The sequence below is a fragment of the Dromiciops gliroides genome, chromosome 3 (genome assembly GCF_019393635.1).
Source record: "Dromiciops gliroides isolate mDroGli1 chromosome 3, mDroGli1.pri, whole genome shotgun sequence".
In the NCBI taxonomy this organism is placed as follows: domain Eukaryota; kingdom Metazoa; phylum Chordata; class Mammalia; order Microbiotheria; family Microbiotheriidae; genus Dromiciops; species Dromiciops gliroides.
Window position 1 is genome coordinate 278,439,140 of NC_057863.1, and position 24,670 is coordinate 278,463,809.

The following is a 24,670-nucleotide window of genomic DNA, read 5'->3' on the forward strand; positions in this document are numbered from 1 at the left end:
GGAACCCCAGGGCCAAGCCCCCCACACACATCAAGCTTAATTGGTTGGCCGCCCTAGGGCCACCACAGAGAAGGAAGCTCCAGTATCCCTCAGGCCTCCCGTGTGCCTCCTGTGGGTGATTTCAGGTAGAGCAGTTAGGCTGGGGGAGAGGCGGTCCATTTGGGGCATCCGAGGCTGATTTTTGCCACCCACAGACAGAATCTTAGCACCACCATAAACAGTGAAATCAGCAGGAGGAGGTCTAGAGGCAAAGATACTGTTAAGTGTCATTTTGCAGTCCTTTTCTTTGTAAAAATCTCAGGATCACAAGATGGCAGGGTTGGAGTGGATCTCAAAGGCCATTTAGTCCAAATTCTTTTACCTAAGAACCCTTTCTATGACGTCCTTATAGGCCATTTGCCCTCTACTTAATGGATACAAGGAAGAGTTCTAGTTCCTTATATCAACCCAGATTTAGGAAGTATCTGTATGGCACTTCGTATTTTCATTTAAAATTTTGTTCTAAAACATAGAAACCTATTAGAAACATCTGTTCTTCAGATGCTGCTTTCCAGTAGAAAAGGAAATCTAAATAGACAGTGCTTGGAAACAATTCTCTTAATATGATGTGTGCATAGTTTTCAGTTACGTATTTAGTAGCCATTAACAAGCTAGAGTTAAGCCTTCAAAATTATTGCTACTGGCTTAGTTTCTAAAAGAAATTGTTTTTTACAGATTTAGCTAACGTGTTGTTTAGAAAACCTGGAAAGACTTATGAATCAGTGCAATGAAGTGAGCAGAACCAGGAGAACAATTTAATAGCAATACTGTTGAGACAAATAGCTTTGAAATACTGAAGAACGCTAAGCCAGTGATAACCATGATTCCAGAAGATCCATGATAAAGCATGGGTCACTTCTTGACACAGAGGTGAAAAAACAAAAAGAAGAGTGTGTGCATATTGAGATGTATTTTTTTTTTGATGTGGCCAATTTGGCCATGTTTTGTTTTTGTTTTTGTTTTTACTACGCATATTTGTTACAAAGCTTTGGGAAGAGGGAGCATTGGGGTTTTTTTTGATGAGGAGAATGAAAAGGAGAAAAAATAGATTTGTTAACTGAAAAAAATACAGGATGAAAAAGAAAATAACCTTGGCAGTGAGGGAAGGATGAATTTTGAAATGGAGACATGAGATAGGGAGACCAACAAGAAGGTAAGACAAGAGGGGATGAGGACTTTTACCACAGAAAAAATTGTATGAATGGAGCAGAAAGATAAGATACATTATGAAAGTAGAAACAATATTCAGTAACTGGTTAGTTATGTGGGGTAAGTGCAAGTAAGGATGGCTCTGAGGTTTGTCACTTCAGTGACACCCATGCATGGGTAACGGGGAGAATGCTAGTACCATAGACAATAATAGGAAAGTGGGGGAAAGAGAAGGATTGGGGTAAAGATAGTATATTCTGTTTTGTATATGTTGACTTTGAACTGTCCTATCATATTTCAAGATGTCTAAAAGGCAGTTTTTGAAGCAAGACTAGCTTCGAAGATAGATTAGGATAGATATATAGATCTGGGAATCATATGCATGGAGATGATAAATAAACTCGTAGGAACTGATGAACCAGGCAAAGTAGTCTGGAAGGAGAAGAAAAGAGGGCCCAAGACAGAGCCTTTGGGGACCTTCATGGGTAGTGGACTTAATCTGGATGAAGATCTATTGAAGGAGATTCAGAAAGAGTATTCATGCAGGGTGGAAGAGAACCAGGAGAGAACAAAGTCAGGAAAATCTATAGAGAAGAGAGGATCCAGGACAAGAGGGTTGAAGACACTAGACTAATAGAATCCTTTTGTTTTATGTTGGAATAGGAGACACTAGAGGGCAGCAAGCTCCATAGTGCACAGTGCTGGGTCGAGTCAGGAAGACTCATCTTCCCCGGTTCAAATCTAGCCTCAGACACTTAGTAGCTGTGTGACCCTGAGCAAGTCACTTAACCCTGTTTGCCTCAGTGGCCTTATCTGTAAAATAAGCTGGAGAAGGAAATAGCAAACCATTATCTCTGCAAAGAAAACCCCAAATGGAGTCATGAAGAGTCAGACACACTTGAAAACAACTGAAAACAACCACCACAGGAGACACTAGACCCCAAAAGGGACCTTAGAAATCAACTAGTTATGGAGTTTTTAACTTTGTGTGTCATGGACCCCTTTTGTAGTCTGATGAAACCCAGAGATTCCTCAGAATAATGTGTTTAGATGCATAAAATAACACAAAGGGAACCAATATTGAAATGTCGCTATCAAAATATAGAAAAAAGAAAAAGTTTATAGAGCTCATATTAAGAACCTGTCATCTAGTTGTTCTTCTACCCAACTATGCTGCTTATTTTTCACATGAGGAAATAGGCTCAGAGAGTTGTAAAGAGATATCTAATAGCGGTAGATAAGGAACGGAGGCCTTCTCCAATTCAAAGTCCAGTATGCTTTCCCCTTGACCACTCTTCCCTGTGCAATGGTTTTATAACAACAATATGCAATTGAAACTTGTTTTAATGGGTAAGTAAAAGAATGCCTTGGGGTGGCTAGGTGGTGGCATAGTGGATAAAGCACAAGCCCTGGATTCAGGAGGACCTGAGTTCAAATCTGGCCTCAGACATTTGACACTTACTAGCTGTGTGATCCTCAGCAAGTCACTTAACCCTTATTGCCCCGCAAAAAAAAAAAATAGAATGCATTTATAGTTTCAGTTACCCTTAGCATTCACTACTCTGAACATTTTTTAGATGAGCTTGGTGGCAAATATTACCTCATTAGTCACTATTTCCTTGAGAATGAGTCTTTTATACCATATCAGATTATTGACTAGGCTCATAATCAAGGATTTTACTAATGCTTAATGGTTAAATGATAACTTCTGTGTATTGGCACTCTTTTGGGGGGGGGCAAAAGTACCTTTTAGTGGCTGTTACAGCTGAAGCTTCTTTTTAACCTACTAAAATGTACACATTTTGCTTTTATGTGTATGTCATATATATCTATGCATCATGTTATTTTTTTCATTATCCAGAATACCTCCATGTAAAGGCACAAGTGAAGAAACCCAGAAGGCTCTAGATCGAGCTCTTCTTGATTGCACTTTCCGATTGCAAGGTAGAAACAACCGTACATGGGTGGCAGAATTAGTGTTTGCAAATTGTCCACTTAGTAGCACTTCTACCAGAGAACAAGGTGTGGTATTTCATATATTGTATATGAACTTTAATAAATTTATCAACTTTTATTTGCCAATTATTAACAGTTCTTTATCCTTAATATCTCAGGACCAACAAGGCATGTTTACTTGACATATGAAAATTTATTGTCTGAACCTGTTGGTGGTCGAAAAGTTGTGGAGATGTTCCTTAATGACTGGAATAGTATTGCAAAATTATATGAATGTGTGTTAGAGTTTGCAAGGTCTCTACCAGGCAAGTATTATTTTTCTGATTCTTTTTTAGCTTATTTTTATTTTTGTGTTATTTTGTAACCTTATTTCCTTTTCTCTTTTTTAATCTCTCCACTAGACATACCCCCGCATCTAAATATTTTCTCAGAAGTTCGTGTCTATAATTATCGTAAGCTTATCTTGTGCTATGGAACCACCAAGGGAAGCTCAGTAAGTGATTAAGTCCTTTTTATTAAAGAAGCATTTACTTTTTTTTTTCTTTTTCTTTTTCTTTTCTTTTCTTTTTTTTTTTTTTTTTGGTGAGGCAATTGGGGTTAAGTGACTTGCCCAGGGTCACACAGCTAGCAAGTGGCAAGTGTCTGAGGCTGGATTTGAACTCAGGTCCTCCTGAATCCAGGGCCAGTGCTTTATCCACTGCGCCACCTAGCTGCCCCGAAGCATTTACTTATAAAGGATATAAACTTTCATTTAACAAAATATAAATTCACAAGGTATAAAATGGTATATTTCAAGTACTTTTTTACCTAAGTAGTGCCAAAAATATGTTTTTCCTTAGCTTTTTAATTTAAAATACTTCATCAGTAAAATATATGACTGAATCGTGTCGGACAAAATCTCTGTATTCCTCAAGAAGTTTATTTGGATTCACTCAGCAGATAGTTGTGATGATAATAATAATAGCTAATGCTGATATCATGCGTTAAGGTTTGCAAGACACTAAAAAAAAAAATCTTATTTGGTTCTCATGACAACTCTTAGAGGGAGGGAAGTACTGTCATTATCCCACTTTTTAAAGTAACTGAAGCTTAGAGACACTGAATGACTTTTCCAGTATCACATAACTACAACAAGTTTAGGCAGCAGGATTTGAATCCAGGTCTAAGCTGACTTCAAGTCCAGCACTCTTTCTGTACTTTGCTTTTTACTGGGACAAAATTTAATTTGCTAGGCAAAGGGAATAGTTTCATATTGTGAATTGTATATACACCCATTTCCAGTGGGTATCTACAATTTCTGGGATTTTTCTGTTTACCTTTTGACTTGTTGCACTTTTTAGTTTTATAAACATCAGTTCAATAACCCTCTTAATTCGGGATGCAGGCAAGACTTAAATAGTTTTAAAGCGACTTAGAAAACTTTTGTTCGAGTACTTTATGGTTATAAACAGCCTATATATGTCAAAAATGGTGAGGTTTTGTTTTGTTTTTAAGTTAAATAGATTCAAGGAAATCTTGCAGAATTTATGTAAACACTGCTGGCATTTTAACTAAGGGGACATTTTTTTGTCAATTAAATTTTTTTTCCCACAAATAAACTTAAGGCTGGATATTTTTACATCTAAATTCTGTCTCTCCTCCCTGTAGCCCCTTCATGATGGTCTTTCCAAGCATGAAAGGATGGGTGTGGAGATATTCAAGGAAATCTGTTATTAACTAGCTGGGCATGTCTTATGGCATAATCAGTAAATGCCCTTCATTTAAGTGCTCTCTGGTACTTTAGAGTAAGCCTGAAAAAATTGCTTCAATTTAGAAGGGAAACTGGTCAAGCTCAGATATTGTTTCAGACATAACATTTGATGGAAAATTTGTCTTGGGTGCATTCTGACCTCTCTAGTCATTTTTCCTTAGCAAAATTTGAGTGTCTCAGAAGTTGATTTTTTAATACTTCACCACCTGTTATAAAGGAAAGAGCTTAAGCTCTGCTGTCTTAGTGTCTTCCTTAGATTTTTTTTACTCAGCATAAGAAAAGTGACTCCTACATATAGAGCTTAGGTTTTCTACGTTTCTCCTTGTCCTTGTTATGGTTATTCTTTTGCCTAATCCAAATGAATACTTCTTAGGTTCTGAAATGTGTGTTCTTTGTTACTTAGATTAGCATTCAGTGGAACTCTTCACATCAGAAATTTAATATTTCATTGGGAACCGTTGGTCCAAACTCAGGTTGCAGTAATTGTCACAATACTATCCTCCATCAGCTCCAGGAGATGTTTAACAAAACCCCAAATGTGGTCCAGTTATTACAGGTAACCAGCGTAACTTTCTGGGATTGAACTTTGGTCAGGGCTGTATGCAAAATTGTTTATAAGTTGAGTTCTTTATCTTCATTGTCTTTAGAGGATACATTGGAGAAATGCATTTTGGTACTAGGGGATGATTTGAGAATTTTTAAATTTCAAACAGCACTGAGTTCTCAAACTCATGACATGATCGCTCCAAAAACCCTCCAAATTTAAAACAGCATCAGCTGTTTGATTTGTTTGATGTCCTACAATGTGTTTTAGATACTGTCAAAGGGGAATTTTGATGGGTAGCATCAGAAGAGTCTTAGAAATAGTGCTTCCATCTTCCTAGAATGAAATCTGAAAGTAGTGAATGCCATATACTGAATGCCCAATGGATGTGTTGATGATCATTTAACTTTTCTCATTGTGTTTTTTTTCTTATAGGTACTTTTTGATACTCAAGCTCCATTAAATGCCATCAATAAGCTCCCAACTGTGCCAATGTTAGGCCTGACACAACGGACTAATACTGCCTACCAGTGCTTCTCAATTCTGCCTCAGTCATCCACTCATATCAGGCTGGCTTTTAGGAATATGTATTGCATAGATATATACTGCCGGAGTAGGGGTGTTGTGGCAATACGTGATGGAGCCTACAGTCTTTTTGACAACAGTAAGATAGTTGAAGGTTTTTATCCAGCACCAGGATTGAAGGTAATAGTCTTAATGTATTCTAGCATATTAAATATGTGAGGAAACATTTAAAATGTGCCCTGAAATATTCCTTTTCAGAGGAAAATAATTTATTAATTTTTTTTCCCTTAAAAGCCTGTTGAACAGTTATTCCATCTGCTTAATTCATCTCTTCTGTGACTTCCTTCTAAGAACAAACTTGCTAAAGATACTGGGAATTTTGTTATAGTTACATTTGTTTTCCTGCCTTTTATGGTAGTCTTTTCCTTGTCTTTTAGAATTTTTTTTTTAATTAAAATGAGGTGACCAAAAAATGGTATGCTTTTGATTTCTTTTCCATCCATTTAGCAAATGGTATTAGAGTACTTTAAAAGTCATTCAGCCTACCTTCCTGGTAACTTACACCAGGAAGGTGGATTTTATTTAGGTTGGTTTAATTCAATACAACAGGCCTTTAATAAGTGCTTACTATGTGCTAGTTGTAGTAGTGCTTCCTGCAGCATGGCCTGGACTAGCCTTGGAGCCAGGAAGAAGGCCTAGATTCCACTTGCACCTCTGATACCTGCTGGCTGTGTGACTGGACAGATCACTTAACTCTCAGTGCTTTTAAAAACTAAGACTATGTTACAGAGAAGGAACCCAACCTGTATTGCTAGAGGGGAGTTCCTTCAATCTTTGAAGGCATGAGTCCAGCCCTGCCTCTGTCCCTGTTTGTTAGGTTTTGGGGCTACAAAGACAAAAAAGAGAGTTGCTTCCACCAAGGAAACTTACATTCTACTAGAAGAGTTTTATTGAAACTCATTTTTTCCTATTTGAATCCAAATCCCTCATGGACCCTCTTGAAAGATGTTACAGGCTTTGGAAGTCATGCTCATTGTGGCCTGCTATCATGAAAACTTCCATCTCCTGGTTCTAGTCAGGCCAGATGTGATGGAAAAAAGAGTAGGAGGAAATCATTACTTAAGTGTTCCAATATCCCTCTCTTGTATACTCCCTCTTTTTTAAAAAAAGAAGAAAGAAAGAAAAATAATTTTTTTAAAGTTGCTTATAGGTTCATAAATTGTTAGGGCTAGAGGGATCTTTAAAGATCATCTAATCCTACCATTTTACAGATTAGGCAAATCAGACCTAGCTAAGGTAACCCCAGCCTAGGGGTTAGACCTCAGTTAAGTGACCTGTCCAAGGACAACTAGCTTAGTTAGTGGTAGACCATTACAGGTTAGGCCTAGGAGTTTTTCAAGTCTGAAAATAGTAAATACTTAAATTGACTAAAGAACTTTTTTTCATTTCTTTTGTTTTGTTGGGTTTTTTTGTAGGGCAATGAGGGTTAAGTGACTTGCCCAGGGTCACACAGCTAGTAAGTGTCAAGTGTCTGAGGTCAAATTTGAACTCAGGTCCTCCTGAATCCAGGGCTGGTGCTTTATCCACTGTGCCACCTAGCATTCTTCAAGGGTTAACTCTGTGACTTTTTGATGGTTATGTGATAAGGTGCTTATTCTTTAGATTCTGTATTTTCTGCCACAAATCCTGAGAATGTCTGTTTCAGGTTGTGGGATTGATGTAAGGAAGGCTTTCCTTTTGAGGCTAGGATATCCAACCAAGTCTCTTTAGGCTGATTTTTAGATATTTTTAAAAGAAAAATATTTTTAAAACAAATTCTAAACAATGCTTTTATGTGTATCCACAGACATTCCTAAACATGTTTGTTGATAGCAATCAAGATGCTCGAAGACGATCTGTAAATGAAGACGATAACCCCCCTTCCCCAATAGGGGGTGATATGATGGATTCTTTAATATCACAGCTACAGCCCCAGCCTTCCTCCCAACAACAGGTAAGTATGCTAAAGGTTTTAAATTGTATCATATGCATGTAATCTGATTTTTTTCACCTGAAAATCAGTATTACTTGAATACCATCATATAACATTAAAACTTTTTTTAAGGAAAAAAATATCTGTTACTTTGTATGGGATCGACTCACCATAATACAGTAAATTGCAAATTCTTAACTGACATGTCATTTCAAATTTTTTCCTCTCATCAGAAGTTTGTTTCAGGTATACAGGTGGCATCATAATATACAGTATTTTGTACTTGTGGATCCCACAGTACTATTTATGTCTGGTCAGGCAAACTCGACTTTGGTGCAGAATCAGAAATCAGATGCTCAGCCATATCTCCAGAAGGGCAACCATTCTTGACAGGTGCAATTCACAAAGGATCCCTCTGCTTCCAGGTGTTCCCTTTGTGGTGTATCTAGGCATTGGTTCCCTTAACCTGCCTACTCTTCTCACCCTGAGTAGAGGACAACTAGAAGAAGTGTTTTCTTACACTTACATAGACAAGGGAGCTTCAGACAGCTTCTAGTAAGACATTATCTAAGATGCTGGGACTTGAGATTTTTGAAGAAGCATCAGATTATTGCTGTTTTAGGCTGTGTCCTGCTAGTTTAATTGCCCACAGTGCTTTATCTCTCTTTAAATGACAGACTAGACAATATGATCCTTTTCAATTTATGACTTTGGACAAGCCCCATCTCTGCATTTTAACAGTTTGCTTATCTAAAGTGGATGAACTTCTAAAGTCTCTTTTAGCTCTAGACTCTTATGATCTCAGGTTAAATAGCAGACCCCAGATAATAATAGCCAACATTTATATAGCAATTTGAAGTTTGCAAAGCACTTTTACAAATGTTTGTTCCACAGGACAATCTAGGGAGGTAGGTGTTATTTTGTCCCCATTTCACAGCTTAAGAAACTGAAGCAGGGAAAAATTAAGTGGCTAGCCCAAGGTCACACAACTGAGGCTGAATTTGAACTCAGGTCTACCTGACTCCATGCCCATTGTTCTATTTCTTGTACTACCAGTGGTCTCCTATGGTTATATCATACAGGTTGTGAGGTTTTTAAGCATGTTACAAAGAGCAGAAGAAAATATATCTATCCATTGTGAAGAAATCCTAATAAGCTTCAGTGAGCTACATTTAAAACCAATGAACTTCCACCTGGTTGTCCTTAGCTAACCCTGTCTTGATTAGAATTTGACATGTATTCTTTGCCTGGTTGCTCTGTAGCTGAATTAATTCTTCATATTCTGGATGTTTAATTACATTACCATTGTAGATAAATTTTTAACATTTTTTGCTAGATTCTTTTTATCCTAATTATACACGCTTTCCTGGAGAGTCTTCCTACAGTTTCTTTGTTGAATTACATGAATATAATCTTAAGTCCCAGCAGGAAGCAGGATGTTATCCTTATTAGCATCAAGTCAGTAAGCATTTATTAAGTGCCTGCAGTATGCCAGGCACTGTGCTAAGTGCTGGAAATACAAAGAAAGGTAAAAGACAGCCCCTCCTCCCAAGGAGCTTGTTGTTTAATGGGAGAAACGGCATGGAAATAACTGAGCAAACAGGCTATGTTGGAAATAGTCAACAGAGGAGGAAGGCACTAGAATTAAGAGAAACCAGGAAAGTATTTCTGTAGAAGGTGTGATTTTTATCTGGGCCTTGAAGGAGGTCAGGAGGTAAAGATGAGGAGGGAGAACAAGCATTTCAGACATGAGGGATAGCCACTGAAAGTGCCCAGTCAGAAAGGGAGTGTCTTGCCAAAGGAACAGCAGGGAGTCCGGTATCACTGGATCACTGGGGGGGAGTGGGAATGCAAGAAAACTGGAAATAGGGAGGTGAGTTATGAAAGGCTTGCCCTTCATAAGCAGTATATCTGTTCCTAGAGTAATAGGAGCCACTGAAGTTTATTGAGGCACGGCTGGGTGTGTGGGGTGTGATTTGATTAGACCTATGCTTTAGGAAAATCACTGACAGCTGAATGGAAGATGTTATTGGAGTAGAGAGAGACTTGTGGCAGATAGATCAATTGAGATTGTAATAGTCCAGTCTTGAGCTGATAAGGGCTGTGGCACTATCAGAGGAGAAAATGAGGCATATGCTAAAGATGTTGTAATTGAGGGTGAACAGATTGCATATGGGGAATGAGAGAAAGTTAGAAGTAGGGGATGACACTTAGGTTGCGAGCCTGTGCAGATGGGGAAGATTGTGCCCTAAACAAAGAGAAGTTTGAAAAGGGAAAGGTTTGGGGAGAAAGATGATGGATTCAATTTTGAACATGTTCAGTATAAGAAATCTATAGCACATCCAATTTGAGTCTGGAAAACATTGAAGATGTGAGACCAATGGTCAGCGAAGAAATTAGGGCTGGAGAAGTAATTTGAAATCATTGGCATAGATAGGATAAGCAAATCCTTGAGAACTGATAAGATCACCAAGTGAAATAGTATAAAGTGAGAAGAGTCACCAGGATAGAGCCTTGTGGGGCACCCATAGTTAGCAGGTGTGACCTGGATGAAGATCCAACGTGGTCAGGTAGGTAAGGGATCAACCAGGAGAGAATGTCACAAAAACCTGGAGGGACAAGGGTATTAAAGAGAAAAGGGTGATTAACAGTGTCATAGGCTGCAGAGAAGTCAAGAAGGATAAGGATAGACAAAAGTCCTTTAGAATTGGTAATTTGAGCATTGGTAACTTTGGAGAGACACATTCCAGTTTAATGGTGGGGTCAGAAGCCAGACTATAAAGAGGTTAGGATGAGAATGAGGAAAGGAATTGGATGTACCTTTCATAGACAGCTTTCTCAAGGCATTTAGCCACAAAAGGAAGGATATGGCGTGAGAGCCATCAAGGCTGAATGGATCAAGTGAGGTTTTTTTGTGAATGGGACAGACCTGACATGTTGGTAAGCAGCCAGTAGACAGATTGATGATAAATTGAGAGACTGGGGATGATGGAAGGAACAGTCTGCCGGAGAAGCTGGGAAAAAATGAGATCAGTTGTGCATGTAGAGAGGTTTACGTGGATAAGAAGGATCACCTCTTCATGGGTGACAGATGAAAGAGAAGATCATGGCAGAAGGTGTCTGAGGGTTGTGGGATAAAGACTAAGGGAAAAGAGAGGAGTCCTTAGTAAATAGCCTCAGCTTTTTTCAGTAAAATAGGAGGCAGAGTTCCCTGCTGAGAAGGTGAGGGGAGTGGGAACCAAGGGAGTTACTGGGCAGTGAAAAGATTTGGAAGAACTTCTGTGGTGAGTGGGATAGTGAGTTAATTAGGGAGGTTTAAAAGGATTGCCCAGCAGCAATGGGGACTTAGTTGAGGTTATGTAATATAAATTTGTAGTAGATGCAGTCATGTGTTTCCCCTAACTTCATTCAGCAGCATGTGTGTAGGAGTGAAGGCAGCAGATGGTGGGAGTGATCTAAGGGTGTAACTTGACAGGGCAGGAACAATAATCAGTACTCACTCCTTTGAGGAAGGACAAGGTTAGGGTTGAAGTGGTTCACCAGAGGCCAACATGGGAAAAGGAGGAAAGTGTTAGTACATTAGCAGAGCTGCCACATAATTTGATTCATTTTCCTCTGTGGAAAAGATCCACAGAAAGCTAGAGAAGTTGGGGGCAGGGACAGGACCTAAAAAAGGTAGGCTGCTGAGTCCTCAGTAGCCAAGCCAATCATTGACTGTTCCATGTAATCTAATTTGTAGATTCTTTCTCTTGTTTAAGCAGCTTCTTTGGGAATAGTAATAGTGGCTTTGGATAGTGCCTTAACACCTTTAAATGACTAGCTTACAAAATTATACACCGATAGTCTCACCTTTTTTTTTTTTTCACCAAGGGATCTGAAGAGCTAAAGAACAACAAAACAGCAAGAGAAAACATAGAAGGCCTCTCATACTCTGATACTGTAGCTTTTGTGTTTCAGTGCATACCTCTGTTTGGAGTGACACCTTAGACTTTTATAATATTAAGTATTTTGTGTTTAGTAACAACAGAGGCATCATGGTGTAAGATGGTGTTGCCCAAAGTATGATTTCTGTACCCCTGAGGGTTCCCAAGATACTTCCAAAGGTCCTTGAGGTCTAAACTGTTTTCTTAATACTGACATTACTTGTCTTTTAAAATACTCCTTTCTTTTCTTTCTGTGTATCTGTGTAAAGCCAGAGGTTTTTTCTTATACTTCAATCAAAATAACATCACAGCAGATTGAAAAAAAGCAAATTTAAGAATCCAGTGGTTTTCTATTAAGCCAGACATTAAAACATGCAAAAGAGATTTGCAAAAATATATAAAATAGGGGCAGCTAGGTAGCGCAGTGGATAAAGCACCAGCCCTGGATTCAGGAGGATCTGAGTTCAAATATGACCTCAGACACTTGACTCTTACTAGCTGTGTGACCTTGGGCAAGTCACTTAACCGTCACTGCCCCTCTCGCCACCCCCCAAATATATATGTGTATATATGTATAAAAATAAAATAATGCCATTCTCAATATTTTTTCTTGTTTTGGAGTATAGTTATTTTTCATGTTGTTTATGCTAGCTTGTAATGCATTTATTATTTTTAAAGGATTAATAAGTATCTTAAGATTTTATCCATTTTAATTTCTAATGTGGTAAATATCATTCAATATAAACAAAAGTTCTTTGGAGTTCCCAATAATTTTTTATGCCTTTTTTTGTGTGTGTGTGAGGCAATTGGGGTTAAGTGACTTGCCCAGGGTCACACAGCTAGTAAGTATCAAGGGTCTGAGGCTGGATTTGAACTCAGGTCCTCCTGAATCCAGGGCCGGTGCTCCATCCACTGTGCTACCTAGCTGCCCTGGAGTTCTCAATAATTTTTAAGAGTATAGGGGTCTTTTTTACATGATTGCACATGTATAACTATATCTGATTGTTTATTGCCTTGGAGAGGAGGGAGGGAAGGAGGGATAAAATTTGGAATTCAAAACTTTTTTTTTTTTTAATTAGCACTTTTATTTAGAGTATAGGAGTCCTAAGAAAATGCTTGAAAACACCTGGTGTAGTGAATAGAAAGCTAGCCTCAGAGGCAGGGAAATTTGGTTCGTCTTGCCTCTGACTTGTATTGACTCTGTGACCTTAGGCAAGTCATTTAATCTCCCTGTCTTCTAAGCTACTCTTTCAAACTGTCCTGGTCTACTTTGGCAGAGTTTCCTCATCTAGGAACTCCCTATTCCAGTGAAACCACAGGTCCAGACCCTAGCCTTATTCTATGTAATAATAGTTATCCTTTTTTTTGTTTTTTAAAGAAAGAAGGAAGGGAGGGGGGAATACTAGTATCAGACTAGAGCATGAGAGCAAGGATTGAAGAGCAGAGGGCAAAAACTTAAAATGCTCTGGGAATATGTTAAATTATCTTAATTTGAAGTAGCATTATTAGTAGTGCCAGAAAGAAAGGTGACATATATACCCTGTTAGCTGGGAATGACACAGTATGTAAATTTGTTTTTGAGCTAGTGAAAATGGAGTTACAGAGCTAGAAGAAAATTGTCAAGTTAGGAAGAGCACTGAGTGAAAGGATATCAGCAGCTATCAAGTAAATCCATACATAAACCTCACCAGTCTTCTTCCAGAATCTATTTGAATATTTCCGTTAAGGAGGAGAGCGTCCTCCATCTTGTACAAGCCCCTTCCACTTTTGAAGAGCTCTAATTGTTAGAATTTTTTTCTTGAAATCAAAACTAAATTTGTTTCTTTTCAACTTCTCTTTGCCCCTCTTTATGCCCAATGGGGCCGCCAAACAATTTTAATCCCTCCTCTACATGCTTCATGGAGTTGAGGCCGATCTCATGTCCCGTCCCACACCCCAGCCCCTACCGGTCTTTTCTTCTCCAGACAAAACATCCCCAGATCTTTCAGTTGATCCCCATATGACATGATGAAGCTTGTGGTACAGACTTGGATCCTTACCCTCCTGGTTGGCTTCCTTCTGTGTTCTTCATCTTTTCAGTGTCCTCCTTGTTTTTTGTTTGTTTGTTTGTTTGTTTTTGCAGGGCAATGGGGGTTAAGTGACTTGCCCAGGGTCACACAGCTAGTTAGTGTCAAGTGTCTGAGGCTGGCTTTGAACTCAGGTACTCCTGAATCCAGGGCCAGTGCTTTAACTACTGCACCATCTAGCTGCCCCCTTTTTTTTTTTTCCCCAGTGTCCTTCTTAAAATGGGCCACCTAGAATAGAATACAGTCCTCCAGATAGTCCATGGGTTAGGTTAGAAAGGAGAGAAATAGGACTAGCTAAGAGGAGGGGGGAGGGGGGTGTTGTACTTGGGATGATAGGCATTGTAGCTGTATAAAACTCAAATGGAAAAAAATCAATAGACTTCATAATGATATATACGATTATCCTTTTCCCCTCCCATTTAAGAAGGGGGATTTTTTTGTTTGAAAGCTTTTTACAAATCTGAAAAGGGATTTTTAAGCATTCATTCATTTGGAGTTAAAATTAGTTGTACAGTTTCATATTTGTGTGTTTTCACTGCTTAAATCTGAGTTTTATGCCACTTTTATTTTTCAATTTTATTTTTGAACTTTTAGCAATTTTCAAAGCAGCCAGGGTCATCAGGAGCTTATCCTCTTACTTCACCACCTACATCTTATCATAGTACCGTCAACCAGTCTCCTTCTATGATGCACACACAATCCCCAGGTAAGATAGCACTCATTGTATTGTTATGTTTTGTCTTCAGGTAACCTTATTAGAAGCAATCGATGTATTGGTAAGCAGTAAACTAGATTTTAGTATTATTTGCCTTACTCATGTTTTGTTATTTGTCACCTAGGGTCTTCCTCCTACTGATTGATCTGTACTCTTTGCAGCATTTATTTTAGCTCTATTATTTCTTTATTATGTGAACATTTAACATATATATAGTGATTGTCCACTGGAGTCATACTGATGTGTGACAGTTAAGCTCTACCAAGCTGCAAAGGCATCAGATTCTGGCCCAGCAGTGCACAGGTAGCCAAAGAACCAGTTTGGTATAAGACTTATCACCAGAAAGTTGGCCACCACGGATGTTTGGTTTGGTGTTGTTGTTGTTTTAACTATAGACATTCAGCAGTCTAGGGGGATCATAATCTAGATTTGTGGATCAAGGAGCTCACTAATAAAATGATAAATCTCTTTAATTATTGAAATATATTTAATAAAAGCTTATCAGCCATTAATTTTCCCTTGATTAGGAAATCTGCATGCTGCTAGTTCACCTAGTGGTGCTTTGAGAGCTCCTTCACCAGCTTCATTTGTTCCAACTCCTCCCCCTTCCTCACATGGAATCTCTATAGGACCAGGGGCCAGCTTTGCCAGTCCACATGGTAAGTCTTCAGAAACCAGTAATAAGAGTAAAAGATTTTTCTGAAATCATGCATTTAGGAACAAATTCAGACTGATAGACAAAGCAAAAAAAGGACTAAACTTGGAATATTTGTAGGAGACTATTTCAGATCCCATTTAAAAAAAATATCTTTTTAAGAATATCTAAACATTTTTATGCATTTTTTTTTTTTGCTTGACTACTTATTTGTTACAAGGAAGGGCTTTTATTTCGTGGTGAAGAGTTGTGGGAAAGATGGGAGTGGAGAGTTACTGATAATGATACTAAAAAAATGAATATAAAGAGCATCAATAAAACGTTTAGAAAATACACAGAAGAGAGCCAAAGGAAGTTAAGGAGACAGACAGTTAAGTGCAGCACTGGTACAACCAAGTTAAATTTAATTTATACATTTGAAAAATAAATAGCCATAATGTATCACAGATTCGTGGTTTCATATAGAAGCCTCTTTTTCTAAAGGAAATGTTCATGTTTATTGATGTTTGTAAAGTTCATAATAAAAAATATGTTGGATTAAAATAAAGATCTAGAAAGAAATGATTATAAATAGAGCCATATGGTTCAGAAAGATACTGGCTTTTGCAGCCTCATAATCTAATCACATTAGCATTAATATTTGTCAAATGAAGAAAATCTTAGTCATCCTTTTTTCAGTTTTGTCTGCTTTTTATTGGTGTAATAAAACATATCCAAGAAAACCAGAGGCTCGATTTTAGCTGATTAGTCAGTAGTTACTTATTGAACACCTGCTGTATACATGATATGTACTAAAAAAGAACTGGGCAGAAAATCCAAAGACACAGACTCTAGTCCCAGCTCTCCCATTTCTTTGCTATATAACCTTGAACAAGTTATTTAGACTCTCATCAATTTCACAAGGTGGTTGAATGGATCAAAAGATCCTGTATCTTTTAGCACCTGGTAAATCTAAAGCATCCTGTAACCATAAGTATTGTGGTATGTGCTAGGTGGTATAAAGCAGAACTTCTTAAGCTTTTGCCACTTGTGACCCCTTTTTGCCCGAGAAATTTTTAGTCATTCTGGGTATATAGGTACGTAAAATAGGTTTATATAACCTTTTGCTGTTGCCGAATTTTTCGTGACCCCCCCCCCCTACATTCAGTTACCTATCCCATGCCAGATCTCGACCCACAGTTTAAGAAGTTTTGGTATAAAGGATATAATAGAACTTAAATGAGGTCTCAAGTCCTCTGAAGATGATTTTAACATTCTCTTTAGGTCTTGTGAGTTAATTGCGTAAGGCTTTAATGTTATGGCATAAAGCATTTGCTTAGATAAAGTGAACCCTTTCTTAGTTGTTTATGATCGTGGTGAAACCAGATGTTACTCCATCTGGTATATTACACTTAATAGATTCTGAGGTTGCAGCTAGGATGTAGTCATCTTCAGTTGAAATGTCATTTTAAAGGAAAAAAAATCAAAGTGGGTAGCCATTAATATCTTTGCTCTGAAAAGAAAACACTAAGGAACATCATGGCTGTTGAGTCAGGATTAGATTTTTTTTTTAACCTTTTGTTTGAATACTTTCTCAATATGATGGAAATAGGAATAACTCTGCAATTTATACAGGTACCATTGATCCTAGTTCACCATATACCATGGTGTCACCAAGTGGAAGAGCGGGAAATTGGCCAGGGTCTCCTCAAGTGTCTGGTCCCTCACCAGCAACACGAATGCCTGGAATGTCACCAGCCAATCCATCTCTACATTCTCCTGTTCCAGATGCTTCTCATTCCCCTCGGGCTGGAACAAGTAAATCTCATAACATTATTTTGCATAGATTAATGTATTTTGTTAATATTATCTTTTTAATCAGTTGAATACATTATATCCTCACATTTAAAATAATTTAAATATAACAAAAGTTTATTAGTCTTGACCTGTGTAGTAGCTTCTTTTTATAAAGGGTTTATGATAAATCTTTTTTTTTTTTATTGGGGGGGGTGCAATGGGGGTTAAGTGACTTGCCCAGGGTCACACAGCTAGCAAGTGTCAAGTGTCTGAGGCTGGATTTGAACTCAGGTCCTCCTGAATCCAGAACCAGTGCTCTATCCACTGTGCCACCTAGCTGCCCCGATAAATCATTTTTAAGTCATTTTATATTTAAATGAAAATTTGAAGATCAAAAGAGATCAGTAAGATCTGACGATAAAATACCTTAAAAGACCATCTCATCCATACTTTTTTGTTGTTCAGTTGTCTCCAACTCTTCATACCCCCATTTGGGGTTTTCTTGGCATACTGGTGCTGTTTGCCATTTCCTTCTCCACCTCATTTTACAGATGAGGAAACTGAAACCAACAGGGTTAAATGGCTTGCCCAGAGTCACACACAGTTAGTAACTGTCTGAGGCCATATTTGAATTCAGGAAGATGAGCCTTCCCAACTCCAAGTCTGGCACTTTTATCTATTGTGCCATCAAGTTTTTCCAAAATACTCATCACCTGGTGGCTCGATTTTCCTTAATGATTTGTGTCTTTGTGACATTGGACAACTCACTTATATTTGAGCCTCAGTTTGCTCATCTGTAAAATAAGGTAGTCACATTAGATGGTCCAGGAGCCTTTCCATCCTTCAATGTTTTGATCCCATGAAATTCTATGAGTCTTTGCACTTATCATGAAGTTTATACTGACTACAGTCAATTTGAAGCAAGTTTAATGCTATATTGTGATATTCAAGATAATGAATTAAAAATCTTAGCGTTTTGGCCCATCTTTTGAAATAGATTAGTTAGTAACAGTCCTTTGATTGTTTAATAAATAGATTAGCAACAGTAGGTATTCATCAACAATACTTGGTGAACTCTTTAATTCAATAGAGTCAAAAACTAATGGCTCAGATTTTAAAGTTGTTTTTTATAATTCTAGAGTTTTACTCATATTGGCCTAACTTTTCAGATTTACTGCCAATCTAACCTAATTTGCTGCTATCTAACTAATGCCATAAATGTACAGAATGGATTACTCAACCAGAAACACCCACAGTTTGGTTTTTTTTCCAGTGGAAAAGACTGTAAAGTTGAAAATAGAGAAAAATAAATTAATATAAAATTGCCATTGAGAATTGAAATGAATAACAATTTTTTTTTCCAAAAGGTTCTCAAACAATGCCAACCAACATGCCTCCACCTCGTAAACTACCTCAGCGCTCTTGGGCTGCATCCATACCTACCATCCTCACTCACAGTGCCTTGAATATTTTACTTTTACCCTCTCCTACTCCGGGACTTGTACCTGGCCTGGCTGGTAGTTACCTTTGCTCCCCACTTGAGCGATTCCTTGGATCAGTTATCATGAGACGACATCTTCAAAGGATTATTCAACAAGAAACGGTATTTGGTACTTTTTATAGACTTTCACAAGCAAAATTAGTTTTGAAAGGAAATATACTAAATTGTAGAATGTGGTCTTTTCCTTCCCACAGCAGAACTGATGTGATTTCCCTAATGTTACTAAGCTCAAGTATCCTTCTCTTAATATTAGCATATGAATGGTTTTTATTTATTTTGTGTTTTTCATGTGATGGTGTCATGCTTCAGTTTTTTATAGTTCCTATATGACAGATGTCTTCTTTAAACTGAAGAGGTGCTTAATCAGAATTCCCTACATTTTGCCATTAAGCCTTATTAAAATATAGTTGTTTTTTGAAGACTTTCAAGAATCTAATGATCTTTATATCTATAGAAATTTCATCATTTTAAGTCAACAAAGATTGATAGTTCTTTTCACATGTTTAAATATGCTTGGGGAATGGTTACCAGGCACTTTTTGTTGTTGTTGTTGTTGTTGTTGTTGTTGTTGTTTTTGGTGAGGCAGCTGAGGTTAAGTTACTTGCCCAGGGTCACACAGCTACTACATGTCAAGTATCTGAGGCTGAATTTGAACTCAAGTCCTCCTGAATCCAGGGCCAGAGCTCTATCTACTGTGCCACCTAGCTGGCACTATAAGGCACTTTTGATTGTAAAACTTTGGAACAATACATATGATTAAATTTATGTAAAATTTGTGGCCCAGTCATTAGAAATATTGTTTGAATTTAAGGAAACAAACAGTGAATTTTAAAATATCTGTCATTGTAGCCATTTTGGTCATAATTATTCAGATTTTTAAAATGTCTTATGAAAAACTGAGATGTAAAGTAGACTTTTGGCTTTTTGATAGGCATTAGTAACTGCTTATCAAGCTCCTTATTTTGAATATAGTTGTCAGCTTATTTCTGGCCTGTAGTCTCAGTATTATTCAATTCTCCTATAATCTGAATATGTTTTTGTTTTTTGTTTTTTTTGGTGAGGCAATTGGGGTTAAGGACTTGCCTAGGGTCACACAGCTAGTAAGTGTGTAAAGTGTCTGAGGCCAGATTTGAATTCAGGTCCTCCTGAATCCAGGGCTGGTGCTCTATCCACTGTGCCACCTAGCTGCCCCTAATCTGAATATGTTAATAATTATATAAATTGATTTGGTTTTGTAGCTACAGCTAATAAACTCCAATGAACCTGGAGTAATAATGTTTAAGACTGATGCCCTTAAGTGCAGAGTTGCTCTCAGCCCCAAGACCAACCAGACTCTTCAGCTAAAAGTAACACCTGAAAATGCAGGACAGTGGAAACCAGATGAACTTCAAGTTTTGGAGAAATTCTTTGAAACAAGGGTTTGTATTTAGTTTTAATAACTTATGCATTTTAAAAAATGAAATGTAAAGTCATGTTGAGAGGGAAAATAATTACTTCTTATGTTTCTTTAGGTCGCAGGACCACCATTTAAAGCCAATACACTAATAGCCTTCACCAAGCTATTAGGTGCTCCGACACATATCCTCAGGGATTGTGTGCATATCATGAAACTAGAGCTGGTGAGTTGTACAGGAAGAAGCAAAAGTATGCCTTGAATAAAAGCAGTAGCTCTGTTTTCTATTTCTGTGATTATTCCTTGTTTACCTTTCTGCCCCTTTTTTTTTTTTTTGCCTAGAGGTATTTCAGCTAAAAATAGGAATGGGGTTTATTTGGCTAAATTGCCTTTATTGTGAACTTAGGTAGCTTATAACTTCATCACATGTTTGGGGGAGGGAGTGAAGAGCTGGCACGGTTGTTTGTGGAGGGAGGCATGGTGCTACAGTGGAAAGAAGATAGGCTTGGGAGAATATGGGTCCAGATCCCGTCTCCAGTGCTTACTATCTGTCTGACATTGGGCAACATTTAATCTTGAGCAGCCTCGGTTTCCTTGTCTTTATAATGGTAGAGAGGTAGAGGAGGTAGCCAGATGGCCTCTGAAGTCTTTACTAGCTTTTAATTCTGTGATTCTAATTCAGTAAGGGATACCTTGAGGTATATATAAATAACCTTGTAGATTACTCATTACTTCACGTTACTAAATCATGAGTACTTTTTCAGGAAGACTTGAAAGGCAGTGGATGTAGTGACATTATAATAGTGAAATTGATTGCATCTTAAGAGATAGGAAACAGCTGGTTACATGACAGGTGCAGCAACTTGTTTATGGTCAGTATTGACTAGTTAGAGCAAAGGCAAAGTAAGAAACAATAAAGATGAGAGGACAACACTAACTGCAATTACAAGTCCATCCTCATCTGTTTCACTTGGCTGTTGACTGAAAAACATGGGAAATGAACAAAGAAAGAAAATGACAGGTCATTTCATAGAGAAGTTAACTGATGCTGTTGAGGGCATTACAGTCATGGGGCTCAGGAGAGGAGACACTTCATCTCTTTGCCAAGCAGAGAATCGAAGGGCAGCCCATGTTTGTCACAGAAGCTTTTTTGCATTGTTAGATTGATGCAGGGAGATTGATAGAAGGTGACAGTGTCATGTCTCCAAACAGTAAAAAGTAATTGAGGAGGCAGTGGCGCTTCACAGACCTTGGTGTGAGAACTATTGAAGCAGGATGCTTAGAGAGCTTTCCTGACTGAGACCATAGGGAAGATGGCAGCTCCGCTGGCATGACTCCCTGGCTCAATGCTTATGGTATCACCTTTTAAGTTCGCAAATCTCCAGTAATGGATCAGCTTTATGAGGAAGTAGCAATGGCATTGGTAGTGCTGAACTGAGCTTTGAACCTGGAGTCAAGAAAGCAGGATTCAAGGTATGTTTTGCCACTAGGTAACTGATTTTGTGACTCCACTTCCCCGGACCCCAGCTTTTTGTTGTCTAAATCTTAGCCCTAGAGCCAAGCACATAGTTAGCTCTTAAGGGTTTTTTAATAAGATGTTCTGAATTACTTTTTGGCTCTAACAATATGTTGTTAAATCTATATGTGATACCATTTTAGAGACATTCAGGGACCTACTTGCTAAGATAGCTCTAAGAGGGAATGACTGAAAGAATGGAAAAGATAACAAATTTTTTCGAGGGATCAAGACGACATAACAACTAGGGGAACAATTTATATTATAACAACATTGTAAAAATGAATAGTTTTGAGATCAGATCAGGACTCTGAACCATGCAATCAACTGTATTTCCAGAGGGTGGTAGATGATGAAAAATGCTACCACCTCCTGACAGTGAAAATGATGCACAATATATACAAAACAGGCACATGTTTTAGGAAAAGGCCAGTATGGGAATTTGTTTTGCTTGACTATGTACTTGTTGCAAGTATATTTTGTTTTTCTTTTTTGCCAGGAATGGGAGAAAAAAATAAATGTTTGATCATTGAAAAAAAATTAATTACCATTTTTTAAAAAAGTATCTTTATCAAATGCAAGGTTCTCCAGATATTTATTACAACTGATATTGTAGTAATCTCACTGATCATCAGAACACCATTCTAAAATGAAATCTACAGAGGTTTGTCTAAGTATCCACACTGAAAAAAACAGTGAATGAAAATGGAGGTAGCCCTGCCTATGACATTCTGATGGACAAATAGCCCATTTGGCTCTTCCATCAATGAGTATATTAATATCTTGGATAGATGCTACAGCTGGACAGTAAGCTGAGCCCAGAGTTGAAAAGGCTCTTATATGGAAAATTACAGAATATGTTCCCTGTTCTCAAACTGCTCATTGCTGCAGAAACCCACCTCTTTTTCCTGAGGATCTGTGTGGCTCCAAAACATTGAACCTCATGAAAATCAAAATGACAAGTGATCCATACTAAGATAGACTCTTAGGTGTGTAAGTAGGCTACAAGATATTAACAGTGATAACCTGGGGCAGCTAAGTGGCGCAGTGGATAGAGCACTGGCCCTGGATTCAGGAGGACCTGAGTTCAAATCCGGCCTCAGACACTTAACACTTACTAGCTGTGTGACCCTGGGCAAGTCGCTTAACCCCAATTGCCTCACTAAAAAAAAAAAAAAAAAAAAAAAAAAAAAAAGTGATAACCTACTTGCCCGTGAGAAGTTATGTGAAAGACACCATGGAGGACAGACATGATTGGAAATGGAAATCAGCTAGTCATGTAGTGAGGATTTAAGCCAGTAGATGATAGTGCAAGTGCTACATTGGTACCCTTGAGATAATAAAAGAACTGGAAGAAGGCATATAAGAAGCTTGTGGGGTAGGTATTCTGTAGCACAAATACATGGCCAAGGATTGCACAGTATTGGGGGGGGGGTTGTGACCCGCACTAGCTAGGGAGTACCTATGTGAATTTGATCATAGATTCATTCATCTAAGGACATTTTCAAAAAAACCTTTGATTTAGGGTTCCATGTGGCAAAGGCTCAGTCTTAAATGTTTTGAATCACAATGGGATACTTGACATAAAGATAGGAAACAGAAAGTAAGCTTGATCAACAAGTGACAAATATCCATTATTAAAAAGGAAACAACTTGGAAGAGGTGAATATACAAATTAAAGGAACCATCGCTTAACACAGTAGATAGAAAACTATGGTATGAGTTACCTTCTAAGGCCAGTAGTATAGAATGAAGAGATGATAATTAGCTTAAATAATAGTTTAATTGAATGATGGTTGAGAATCCCATTGAAGGTAAAAGTATAGTGAAAGTATAAGGTTAAACTACCCTTCTAAGTCCATGTTCCTTGTTAGGGTTATAGAGAGGAAATACTGGGCTGGCTAGACCATCAGTCTGACCAAGCACCTTAAGATTTGTAAGGAAAAGCAAATGTTCCCCCTGCCCCCCCCCCCAAAAAAAAGCAACAGTGAAGCTTTTGAAGTCTTAGAGCAATTAACCATTGTTAAAATATTCATTAACGCCTTTCCTCTTTTGAGATAGTGATTGACACATCTTAAGTTGCCCTGACCAAGTTTTCAGAGTAGTTGTTGGACCTCCTCATGGTGAACTATTTAGTTTACTAGGGAAATTATGTGGAGAAAAATTACCATCTCATATGTCCAGGCAGGCAGTAGATATGATAGTTATATATGAAACCATAAGTCAGTTATCAAATGATCAATTCATAAAAATTTAGAAAATAACTGATTTTTGTGATCTTGTAATAATGAATGTTTGAAATCTAAAAAATTAGGACATCTAATGCCAAATTGAAATAGCATACTAAAATACCATTTACATAGACTTACCAGTTACTTTCTCTTTATTTCTAAATATAGTTCCCTGATCAAGCTACACAATTGAAATGGAATGTGCAATTCTGTCTTACAATTCCTCCCAGTGCACCACCTATTGCACCTCCTGGGACACCTGCTGTAGTACTCAAATCCAAAATGCTATTTTTTGTAAGTATTATCCAATATCTGAATTAAAAGTGATTTAGAGGTAAATGGGGCTTTATTGTAGTAAATAAGTTTTGTGTCCCTTATGTAAATATGTGAACAATCAGATATCGCCAAATTATAGGCCTCGTTTTCTGCACTTTGAAAGCTTGAATTTCATGTGTCAAGTCCAGATTACACAATCAATAGGCTATATTTGATCCTTTCTTCACTTTAACCTATTCAACTTTTGCAATCTGTCTTGTGTCTCCATGAAGTCACGATCTCCTTATTTCTAAATCTAGACCTGTGCCCTCTTCTCTAATTACATTCTATTCCTTGCACACTCCCACTCTTCTCTTCGATTCCTCATTTGTGTTTTTATGCATCATATCCATACACACCCCCCCTTTTTAAAAAAATTTTTCCTAGTCTCTCCCCAAAACTTCTAGTCATGTATTTCTAGATGTCTCCTGGATAACTCCACCAGAAAGCCCTGGCAACTCAAAGTAGTAGTTTTACTTGTCTTAAATGATTAAGCTAAAGGAGAGCAGATGTATAACTTATCTTTGTATCCCCAGTGCCTCTCAGTGCATGTTAAAATGGACCGAGGGAAATTACTTATTTTGCAGCCAGGTATGGGAGAGGAAGTTGAGTCTTGCAATAGTTAATTTAGACATTACCTCTTT

General features: G+C 37.8%; 1 protein-coding gene across 1 annotated transcript in view; it reads left to right on the forward strand.

The window, feature by feature from the left end:
* The window catches only part of MED14 (mediator complex subunit 14), a 69,758-nt gene that overhangs the window by 39,454 nt on the left and 5,634 nt on the right, over positions 1–24,670 (forward strand). Inside the window, exons 17-29 of the mRNA XM_043994478.1 lie at positions 3,050–3,210; positions 3,303–3,449; positions 3,546–3,637; positions 5,298–5,450; positions 5,874–6,143; positions 7,810–7,956; positions 14,519–14,630; positions 15,167–15,298; positions 16,909–17,091; positions 18,438–18,673; positions 19,810–19,989; positions 20,083–20,190; positions 23,880–24,005. Coding sequence (XP_043850413.1) covers positions 3,050–3,210; positions 3,303–3,449; positions 3,546–3,637; positions 5,298–5,450; positions 5,874–6,143; positions 7,810–7,956; positions 14,519–14,630; positions 15,167–15,298; positions 16,909–17,091; positions 18,438–18,673; positions 19,810–19,989; positions 20,083–20,190; positions 23,880–24,005 — 2,047 coding nt within the window. The remainder of the gene's footprint in view (positions 1–3,049; positions 3,211–3,302; positions 3,450–3,545; positions 3,638–5,297; positions 5,451–5,873; positions 6,144–7,809; positions 7,957–14,518; positions 14,631–15,166; positions 15,299–16,908; positions 17,092–18,437; positions 18,674–19,809; positions 19,990–20,082; positions 20,191–23,879; positions 24,006–24,670) is intronic.